Source organism: Oreochromis aureus, linkage group 14, assembly GCF_013358895.1.
Source record: "Oreochromis aureus strain Israel breed Guangdong linkage group 14, ZZ_aureus, whole genome shotgun sequence".
Classification (NCBI taxonomy): domain Eukaryota; kingdom Metazoa; phylum Chordata; class Actinopteri; order Cichliformes; family Cichlidae; genus Oreochromis; species Oreochromis aureus.
Genome location: NC_052955.1, coordinates 7,737,622 through 7,749,672, shown reverse-complemented (window position 1 = coordinate 7,749,672; position 12,051 = coordinate 7,737,622). Strand labels below are relative to the sequence as shown.

At 37.4% G+C, this 12,051-nt stretch overlaps 1 protein-coding gene across 1 annotated transcript in view; it reads right to left on the bottom strand.

Moving 5' to 3' along the window:
- The window catches only part of cntn5 (contactin 5), a 105,624-nt gene that overhangs the window by 54,464 nt on the left and 39,109 nt on the right, over positions 1–12,051 (bottom strand). The window contains exon 4 of the mRNA XM_039622456.1: positions 4,867–5,073. Within this exon, the coding sequence (XP_039478390.1) occupies positions 4,867–5,073 (207 nt within the window). The remainder of the gene's footprint in view (positions 1–4,866; positions 5,074–12,051) is intronic.

Below are 12,051 nucleotides of genomic sequence, written 5' to 3'. Positions count from 1 at the left end.
TAACGCTAACAGTTTCAGAATCTATCAGTACATTCAGTTAATGGTGACTTTACTGGTGTAAAATGTAATTTTTATAATTTAGTTACCTTACATAAAAGTCCTCAGTTGATTTATGTGCTACTGAACTGAAATTCTTGCAGCACCCAGTTTGGATGTGAGCCACTTTCTCAAGATTGTTTTTTACAGTCTCCATGTTTTGGCTCTTACATCCAAAACATTTGTCACATTTGTGGCTACAACTGTAACCATAGATTTAGTTCAGTTAGCCGTTGTCACTAAGAGCAGAGTATCATCGTGTGTGAGAGTTGGAGCGGTCGGCAAACATCACAACAAGGCAAGAGTTTGTGAGATAACATTTGGAAGATAAACATGGCAATAACAATCAGAGAATTATCCCCAGAACCCATTTTAATACACGGTTAGGGTATTCATCCCTAGCTGACACTGCATTTGATCTGGTACATAATGTCAGCAATGCAACAATATGAGTGACTCAATCTTGAGTATTTGCTGCTATTTAGAAATGATCCAATGACAAAATGAGAATCATGTTGTTTTTTCTTCCCGTGCTGTATATAATCTCTTTCATACTGTCAGCAATTCATTGTTCTACAGGGAAATAAATAGCTTTTGAAGTAATATCCTCATCACTGGAGGAAAATGAATCAATATTAAGTTGCAAACCTTACAGTGCATATAAAGCAACTGATGCAGTGTTAATAGTTCTAAAAATAAAAGAAGCCCATCAGGTCTTTACATTTTCTGCATCTTATTTACACGGCTCTCTGTCTGCACATTCAGACATATACTCAGCACTATCAGTGTGCTGCACCTGTCCTGCTTAGTTTAGGGAATGGGCCACTGAAAATTATTAAAATATTTGTATTTCAAACACAAACACGTTTCAGGTGAGTCCATGTCATAACATATAATATATGTTGCTAAAAGGTGCAGGAAATGCCAGAATTGACTTATCAGAATAATGCCAGAACTGACTTTTTATCATTTAGTCCTAGTATACCTTCACATGGAATTTATATGATATTTATATTTATATCGATATATTGCAGGAACAGAAGAACACAGGGACAGACAACCTAAAAAACACTTAATTAAACTCAGGAAGTGATATTAGATAATATCAAGCTGAACAGCACCCATTTTTATTTTAATGTCAATCAGCATACAAATATGTGGACCTAATTCATCAGTCTAAATCATATTATTATAAGAATGATATATTATTACATCTGATAATAATATATAATATATAAAAACATCCAGCGGTATTGAATATTTAAATTAAGTTTCATCCCCTTAAGTGAGGGAAATATGTTTAACAAGGAAGAGAATTCCTACAGTGTTCAATCAGTGAGGATGTAAACACCTTCAGATTAAAGCAGAAAATTAACACTTAAGCTTCACACTTAGTGTTTAATTTTAAATCCAGTATGCTGGAGTCTAAACAATAAATGACTATCACTGTCTTTCTTGGCAACACTGCAATTCTGGTACACAGTATATTATTTACAATGCATTATTGTGCAGACAGCCACAGGAAAATTAATATGCATTCTGTTTGCGCTCAAATGCAAAACATAATATGGATTTAACTGACTTTACTATGGGTACAGTGGGGCAGTGCTATGTACAGTCGCCTCAGGGTTTGAACCACTGAATGACTGGCACTTTTCTGTATGGTGTTTGAATGTTCTTTTGGTGATTGTTTGGTTTTTTTCCCAAGTGTTCCAGTTTCCTCCCACAGTCTAAGCCATGACTGTTAACAGTCTGAGACTGAACTCTATCCTCCTACAACCTTCTAAATTGGTTTTAGGTCTACATGTGAGCATGAGTGGCTGTCTGTCTCTTGGCTATCTCTTTGTTAACCCTGTGATGCACTAGCAACTTATCCAGGAGTTTGTCTTTGGAGTGTGACAAGAAGCCAGCGTACTCTGATGGAGTACACATGCACAGGGAGAACATCCACCAGGACACATTACAAAAAGAATGACTGAATCATTGATTGATAGACTGATAGAAAGAGCTAGAGTGGTCAGTTATGTTCTGCAAAACCCAGGTTGCACCATTATTTTAGTGTGTCCTAGTACCCTCTCCAAATTGAAGGCCAAGTTCCATATAATATGGGATGTCAGAGTCAGGGTACACTGGCAGCAGCTTTTGGTGGATGCTGTGTGATGGTGTGGGGCAGCATATCCCTCACTGGCAACGTTTGTCATCACTGGAGCCAATCTCAACACTGAGAGATATCAACTTGAGAATCTGCAACAAGTGGCAATCCCATATCTCCACAGTCTGAGACTGAACTTTATCCTCCAAGATGACAACACTCGTCCTCACAGAGCAGGGTTTATCAGGGACTCCCTCTAGACTCCCTTGTGAGTGTAGAGGTTGGAATGGCCTGCCTACAGTGCTGATCTTAACCCTACTGAACACTTGTGGGATCAGCTTTGGCATGCTGTTTATGTCCGAAACACACAACCACATTGGCTAACTTGCTGCAAATGCTGGATAAAGAATGAGATGCCATTCCACAGCATTGTGGTACCATGCTGGTCACTAGCATGAGGATGAAAGTCCAGGCTTTTGCAGCTGTGCATGGTTGTTCCAGATGCTACCGAGGTCCTTGTTTGTTAAATTAATACATTTGTCTAAGATATGGCAAGTTTTTCATGGGTGCAACCCACATACTGATTTGAGGAAAGATAAACAGGCTCCAGGCTTCCCTCAATTTTCAAGCCTTCTGGTAGAGAATCTGCGCTTCAAGGACAATCTTTTAATTGCTGATTTAACTTATTAAGGGAAAAAAGTAACTACCCTGCTTGTTAAATAATTAATTAACTGTGATTAAACACTTTTTAAATGCATTTATTTTTATTTAGGGGCAGCATGGTGATGCTGTAGTTAACACTGTTGTCTCACAGGAAGAATGTCCTGTGTTCGAATCCACCATCTGGCTGAAGCCTTTCAGTGTGTTTGTATGTTCTCCCTGTGTCTGTGTGGGTTCCCTCTGAGTTTCTCTCTGGCTTCTAGTCACACTCCAAAGACAGCCTCCTGGATAGGTTGCTAGTGCATCACAGGCTTAACAAAGAAATAGACAAGAGACAGATGGCTACTCGTGCTCACATTTACACCTACAGCCAATTTAGGAATCCCAATTAACTTAACAGCCAAATGCTTGATTGCAGGTTTGCTGCCAATGGTGGCACAACCAGTTATTAGGTTTAGGAGGCAATGACTTTTGCCAGGTAGATTTGGATAGCTTTTTTTCTTAATGAATGGTATTTTCATTTACACTGGGTATCTTAGTCTAATAGGAGAATCTGTTTGATGTGTCTGTCTGAAACATTTAAGTATGACAAATATGCAAAAAAATTACTAATCAGGAATGGGACAATTACTTCTTCACAGCAATACTGAAGAGCTGTTCAACCAACATGTTTGTGATAATTTGAAAACACTTGAGAGCTGGATAAAAAAAACCCATATCATTCTTTAAATGCATTTGTATTTGTTTATGTGTTTGTCTGTAGAAAATACAAACACATACACAAGCATATGTGTCATTCAACTTCGAGTGTCATGGCCATCTGTCAGTCATAGAGTCAAAAAACGCAATACCCCCTTTAATCCACCAACGGTACATTACTTGTTGGCATCCATTTCATCCACTGAACATCAATCCGGTGCAATGGTATAATGGTCCTGTCAACACTGACAGTGGAGAGGCATTACCCTCACCTTGGTTATATAGATGTAAGTCATTTTATGGCTACCTAGTGATAATGCTGTCAGAAAGTAAAAAAGGCAGAAAGATAGGCAGAAAGGAATAGACAAGCACCTGGAACAGAAAAGAAGGTAACAAAGGAAACAAAGAATGAAAAAAAGGACAGCTATTATAATTTTAAGCCTGCTTTTAATATGACTCACTTTATTAGGAACTACTGATCCGGTTTGACAATAGAGAAACTGCTTCAGATTTCCATTAATGAGCATTCCAGATGCAATAAGCATGATGTAATTAATCACATCAAAGCATCAATGTGTCATTAGATCCTCAAGAATTATTAATTCTTGAAATCAGGACACTAAGTGACCCATGTAAATTTATGATGTTGCGTTTCCATTGTGCATTTGGGGTATTACATCTTGTCTTTGACATAGCTATCCATTATTTCTTTCTATGCTGACAGAAGCACAGTGAGCTCAATACTGCAATGATCCCACTTCAATTTCACAAAGGGCATGACCCTGGTCACCCCGGAGAATGCGGTGATAACGGATAGGTACAATTCATTTCCAGACCAAACCTAAATAGAGAGAAACATATAAAGTCTAACCTAATATGGCAAACTCTTGCCAGAGTGCAGACATAGCAGAGTGCATTCACACCAATTACTTTTGGAGGAGCTCAGTCAAACTCTGGAGTGTCTTCCCTTTGGGTTAGGCTCATTTTGGCGGGTGAGAACACTGTCATCTGAACTTCACAATTCAGGTCTCACTCCTATGTATAAGGAGTTAGAAGCTGACATTGATAGCTAGTAAGACATACTATGCCATAAAAGAAAAAACACACTCAGCTTTCTCTTCCTAAACAATGGATACCACAGAGTGTAAATTAAGTCAAAAGGGACCCAAATATTAAGTATCCTTGGATAAAATGGGAGATGACTTCTATGCAGCAAAAAAATTGTCCAAATTCTCCCATTAATAAGCTTTTGTGTTTATATATATGTATCCCTATTGAAACATTTGCTTGTATATATGCAAGTATGAACGCAAACTCTAACAAATCAAAAACTTTTGAGAGAAAACAAACTGAGATTTTGACTGCTCCATTAGTTTTACCTTCGCTTCTATAGTCCTCCTGAGAGCTATGCAGACTCAGGGCTGACAGGGGGTGACTGGAGAAAGCAGGCCAGTCAGGAGTCACCAGCCCACTGCTGTAGTGTTGAGGTCTGCCGCGCGAGTTGAGCACTGAAGAAGAGCTGTCTGGCTTCATTCGTAATACTGCTGCATATGATATAGGCCGTGCTGCAACAGCTCTTGCGAAATCTGGGGGGAAAAAAAAAAAATGTGGAACACAGTTTAAGGATAAATCATTTACGTTCAGGATGTTAACTGAAACTGAAGTTAAATTTGCCAACAATAACAACAAATTCAGTTTTAGTGGATATTTGTTACAGCAAGTCAATGTCCAAATTGAAAGAACAAATTATGAAAGCACTAACCTTTTTAATAAATAAGAAAGAGAAAAGTACTCCAGTGGAGTATATAGTATAAAACTCAGCAGCAAAACAACTCTAGTCAGTTTTCATTCTGTAAGAAACAGAATAATTTGGAGCAAACTAGTGCTTACAAACAAGGCATAGCACACAGGCAAAAATAAAGGAGAGAGCAGAATATAGGTGTGTCGTAAAACTCAGGGAGTGAAATAAACAGAAAACATCTTAAAATGTCTAAAAAAAATGCACAGAAATGATATAATTGATCTAATTTCTGAGTAAAATTGTAACCACAAAGTCTAAGAGATTTGTGCAAGATTAAATATCTGTCTGTAAAAGTCCCAATATCCACCTAATATAAAAGTCATTTTCAAAATCACTACCACAGTACCTGTTAAAAAGGTGTGAAATTACCCATAAAGATACTAATTTCTTTTTTTAAACATTTTTTATTCTACATTTTAAATCTAGGAGTCTGTTTTCCCATTTGGCTCTCATACAGTCTGTTTTTTTTTTTTTTTGGAGCATCTGCTGCGCAGCATCATTTGATGTACTGACTAAAAAGGCACTTATGATGCCTTAGGTGAAAACATGCAGTTCTTAAAAGGAACCACAGACACATTGCATATTCTGGAGATTACTGTCATCAAAGTCTCAAATTGAATAAAATGGTAAGTGTAACAGAACAGGAGAGAAACAGATTCCTTTAAAGTCAAAGAGCCCGTGGAGGTTCAGAATAATATCCTCTCTGAAAAAAGAAGTTGAGGCTGTCACTAGTCATCACTGTCACCATAAATTTCTGCAGCTTATTTCTGAAGAATTCAGTCCACTTTTTTAATGGTATTGTTCCAATACCATTGTGATACTATTAATATAACTATTAATATAACAACTCAAGAAAAAAATAAACAATTAGTGTATTTCTCTGCTTGAAATTTAATCATCATTACACAGGTTCCAAAGAAACTGTACGATACAGCTAAGGAATAGCTAAAATTACTGGTACTATGGAACCAATCCTGTGCAAATATATGGCTTAAAGTAAAATGCATAAGACTATAATCTTAAAGCTCAAGAAAAACTTAATCAGATATCTGCAAAGGAGGGTGGGAGTTTCTTACCCTACATGATAAAGTACTGTGAAAGAACTGAACAAAACTAAGAAATAATTATGTGTCCTTGGGGACTTGTCAGCTGCGAACAAAAAAAAAGAAGAAAAAAGCAATCTGCAAATGGAGAGCAGGCAATTACTGTATTACATATTCTGCTGAGAAACAGGATATGGAACTCCATTTGAAATTAAAGATACTGTGAGTTTGAACATTGAAAAGCAAAGCAATTAGTAGTTGGTTGATAGTCAGTTAAACCATTTATCCTGCCAAAAATCAGCTTAGTTGGTGGTGTAAATCAACTGCAACAGTACCTTTCAGTACTTCATTAAATGTGCCTTCAACACCTGGAAAGGTAAAAATCATATTAACTTTAGAGAGAATTCCAAAATAAAATTATGGCTTATTTTTAGAGCCTCAGTAATATGGCTTAATGGCATTGTAATAATGCAATGCATTTATATTAGCACTGTTTGTAATGTTCAACATATATATTTTAAATGCAGTATTTGTTAAAAAGCCCTCCTGTTATGGCGTTATTTTTTTGCCTCTATTCTGAGTGCACATAAAAAGATTTTGCAAATGCAAATGTTGCATTTTGAGGAGAAAATTATTTGGAGCGAAGAAAAGTTTAATTTGAGCGAACAAAATTCATTGCTGTGTGCAAGAAATGTACTAGTGTTTATAAACCCAATCAGAATTTTTGCATCCAAGTCTGTGAATGGTTGGTTTTGTGGCACATTTATAATGTGTACAGAAAGAGTTGAGCGTGTAGGGTGCAGAGATGTTGAGAGCAGGAGCAACACACTGAGAGCAGGTCCGCAGATGTCTGTCAGCACACAGAGCAGAGATCTGAGCGAGAGCAAATGCCAACAACTGAGTGAGAGGGGCTGTTATTGTGTGTATATGGATAATAGCAAACACTGAAATACATTTCTTGCACGCAGCAATGAATTTTGTTCGCTCAAATTAAACTTTTCTTTGCTCCAAATAATGTTTGGTCTAAAGGTACGATCACTGGTCAGCATGCTTTCACAGTTATGGAGGGAAGAAATTGTAGAGATGGAATGTGGGTCTCATGTGTCAAGGTTGCTTGAGAAACTGTCCCATGATTTGAGGTCCAGTTTACAGCAGTGAGACATTTACCCTCAGAACATTCCTATTCCTACACTGAGGGACTTTTCCTACATGCTTGAAAATGAGCTTTGTCCTGTTGAAAACCCAGTTGTTACCACACAGACGAGGGCCCTCAGTCATGAAAGATGCTCTCTTTGTGACAGGCTGCTAGTAACAATGTGCCTAAAGATATGATTTAAATTTCATTCTTTGCTAAGTTGTCTATAATGTGTAGACACAACAGTGTCTCATCCTTAGAGTTGCGTGCCTTCAAGGATCCACAGGTCAGTGCCAATAAATCTATGAAAATGGTCAGGTCAGTGTATTTTCAATCCAATCATTGAAAACGGGTGAAAAAGCAGCCAATGTCCAAGCAAAAACTTTGAAAGCGCTTGAAGACAATTGCTCAAGATAGCAAAGAAGTCTGACTCTTTAGTAGACAAAATATAAAGACATGAGGTGTAGCTCAAGACTTTTGCACAGTACTGTAGTTACTTATGTATGAGATGATGGGTATGCAGCCTGGCAACATGACCCTGTAGGCCTGATGCAGGGTAAAGAAACCCTGGAGAAAAACTAGAAAGATCTGTCATGCCCTGCAATGAACATTTAGAGTCACACAGGAATACAGAGTGAGTCACACAAAGTTCTGCTTATGATCGTGTTTGTCACACTGATTTTTTTTTTTTTGCAATTCAAGCAGAGCTCAGAACATAATATATAACTGAATTTTATATAACTGAGCTGAGGCCAAGCTATCAGAAGCAGACTGGTCTTAAGCATATTTGACGCATACATGTATAAAGCAACTTAGAATCTTTGACTGACAGCTAAGATGTAATGGTTGAAAGAAGCTGAATGATTACAAGGAAACAGCTTGTTATAAAACAGGTTGATCCTGTTAAAAGATGACAGCTGCAATGACTTCATTTAGTCAAGATTTAAAATACTGTCAGGACAAACAGCTCATTTCTCTTGCTAAACAGGACATTTCCACGTAAACATGCCGTATCTCATCAATGCCAGTTGGCATACTTCCTGCAGTGGAAATAAATGATAATGTTACTAGATTCATCAGGCTTTAATGGAGATAAATAATCATAACTACAACACTATGAATGTGCATATATAGAAACGGATGTATCATTTTGTAACCAAACCATAGCACCTAAAATCAGAATCAAATCATTAGGATACCTGAGAGATTTCCAGTCCTAAGAAGTACAAAACTATGAGGGGTAATTTTTACCAAAGGACCAGTGAATCAAATAAAAGCTTATCCCAACAGTATTAACACAAGCCTTTGATGCTAATTCAGACTGGGACGGAACCATAAAAAAATAGCCCAGAAGTGTTTTTCACAGTACAAAATGAGTCATACTTATAGGAAGCATGGGACTTTAGAATACTCGTGTGCTTGAGCAACATTATGGTTTCATTTAATATATAACATATTGTAACTTTTGTAGGACTGTCACAATTCTGAAACACTCAGATATGATAATCTAGTGGGGTTTTTTTGTTTTTTTTAAATATTAAGGTCTAAGTAGCTTTCATTTTTTTTACATTGTATTATACCTGATGTACCTAGGTGTCCCTAAAGCAATAAACCAGTAAGACAGTCATAATTCCTGACATTCAGGTTGAGACAAGCTAGAGAAACTGGTTATGTATTTTTTTTGAAGAATTTTCTGAAAAACTTTTGCATTGGTGGCTTTGTGAATTTGTGGTATCCTGTGTGCGACTTATGTTAAATCGACGTCATAAGCTACTGTGTAGCTAAATAACTGTAACACAGTAATTTCCTAACCGTTGGAATAAATAAAGCATTTTTTATATCCTATCTTGTCTTGTCCTTTGTGAAACAATGTAATACTTTTCATTGTATTTATAGGTTTAATTGTATTATTAATTGTTTTAATAGCTTTTACAATACATGTATAGACTTAACACGTGAATTATACTTCTGCGTCAGATCTACATCGTAACTTTCACCATAACGGGAACCTGACTTTAACCCAATGCCACAACCTTCTGTGTAACTTGGAGTGCATCTCCCGAGAAATGTCTGTATGTACTACCAGTTTGGTTGAGGCATACCACAATGACTTTGAATGTCATGGAAGGTTGCAGTGTAGGGATAAAAGCAGTTTTATGATTTAGGTAACCTGAGTTTGGATGTACATATTTCCTGCAGAAGACTAAATCAAGCATGAGACTGTTACACACTGAATGCACTGTGAAAAAAAAAAAAGAATTTCCAAACCTGAATTTGTCGTGTAAGGTATGTAGACACTGAACGCGTTGCATTTTTGTGACGAATTAGTCATCAAAAAAATGCATTATGAAAAAAATTAATGAAAAAATGAAAAAAACCTGTTTCTCCATCACCTGTTCAGCTCTGATGATTCAGTAAGGACATCTCCTGGTTTCATCTTCATGTTTCCCTCTCACCAGATAACCAAACAGATATCATGACCAGCAGCTTTACAGCCGTGGCTCCAGCAAACATCAGCTGATACTAGAAATTAATATTAAATAAATTCTAACAACAGCTGATCAAGCTTAAACGTGCTGCTGTTGTTTAACCTCCGCTGCTTTCTTCTTTCTGGCGCAAAGTGGGCGATAAACAAACAAGAGAGAAAAGCCGATCAGCTGATCATTGATCAGTTTCATGATTGAAATAACAACAGGGGAGAGAGGGGGAGAGAATGAGAGAAGAAGAGGCAGCTGAAACTAATTAATCTTAATAAACCTTAATAAAATAAAGTTCAACATCAGTAACATCATAGCACCTGCCAGCTGTATATAAACTCCGTCATGCTAGCTAGTACGCAGTACGAGTTATTGTAACTGACTGTAAAAAGTCAGCACAACGAAAATAAACTTCACATAAACTTGGTTTATATCTGACCCAGATAGACTGCAAGTCATGTTCTCACCTGAAGTTCAGTTCCCTGACACTGGACCCGACACCGCGGCCGCCTCGGTCTCTCCTCCTCCTGCCTCACCTTTCTGTCATCCACCTGCCAGCGTGTTGCATCTGCTGGCCTTCACCACTTGCTAATGTTACTCAAGTTGTGAAAGCTCCGCAATAGCCACCACCAAACAATTGAGTTATTTTTACACATCTCCCAGCATCTGGCCAATCCACCACCTTTCAGTGTTTATACCGTTATGAAACAAAAAAAAAAAAAAAAGAAAGAAAAAAAACCCATCGGCCCACCGGGTAAATGCCTGGTATGCCCGATGGCCAGTCCAGTTATGGATGTAAGTAGGGCAGTTTGAGGTCTTGTTGGCAGGGCTGAGATCACATCTGAAAAGGCAGAGAAATCATTTCAGAAAGCTGATTGACCCGGATCAGCATCTAGCTGTGTGTCTGAAGGGAAAGACTAATATTTTACTATTTCCATCTCATTGTGTATTCACTACACATCTACAGAAATTCAGTGATCTGATTTGTCCAATCTGTTTAGTCAGATCCCAAAAAAATCTAAAAAATCTGAAAAATTGAACTTGATTTAAAAAAATAAAAAAAATAAATGTTGCAAATTTGTCCAGTTAAATTATATGGTCAGTGTGAACGGTTGCATTAGTAGATGAGTAAGAAAAATATTTTCAACTCATGAAATATTGGAATGGATTTTACACATCCGGTGTTTAGAGGCCCTAAGAAGCAGTGATGAAGCCTTTTCTCCTTCATATCAGTAAACTAGTTCTAAGTCACACATGAACAGCTTAGTTTCACTCATTATGGATGAGTGATGCAGAGACACCTGAGCTTAGTACATAGTCGTTGCTCATTATGCCAGGGGTTCAAGACCGTACAATAAAATACTGTGAATTACTAACACAGCTTTACCACTTAATGCAATAGTAAAGCTGCAGTGCCTGTAAAGTACATAATAACAGTGGTGATTAAGCTACTGTCATTTCAATGAATTTATATTGTAACAGCCATCCAAATATTATTTATTGTTTCCACTGACTTTAGAAAAAAGATATACACTCTTTAGGTATTATATTATATATAAAAGGTGCTGAAACATTCCTATGAGATTTTAGTCCATATCAACATGATAGCATAATGCAGTTCATGCAGATTTGTTTGCTGCACTTCTATGGTGTGAAACTCCCATTCAACCACATCTAACAAGGTTCTATTATATATATTGTCATTCTCAGATTACTTGAGCTTTGGGGCATGATGCTTTATCCTTCAGGAAACAGCCATCAGAGCATCAGTACATTGTAGTTATAAAGGGATGCACATGGTCAGCAACAACACTCAGGCAGGCTGTGGGATATAAATGATGCTCAATTTGTACTAAGGGGCCTAAAGTATACCAAGAAAATATACTCACTACAGCACCATCACCAGCCTGAAGTGTTGACACACGGCAGAATGGATCCATGTTTTCATGTTGTTTATGCCACATTGTGACCCTACCACCCAAATACTGCAGCAGAAATTGAGACTCATCAGACCGGGAAACATTTTATCAATCTTGAATTGTCACATTTTGGTGGTTCCTTATGAACTGTAGCCTCAGTTTTCTGTTCTTGGCTGAGTGGCACCCAGT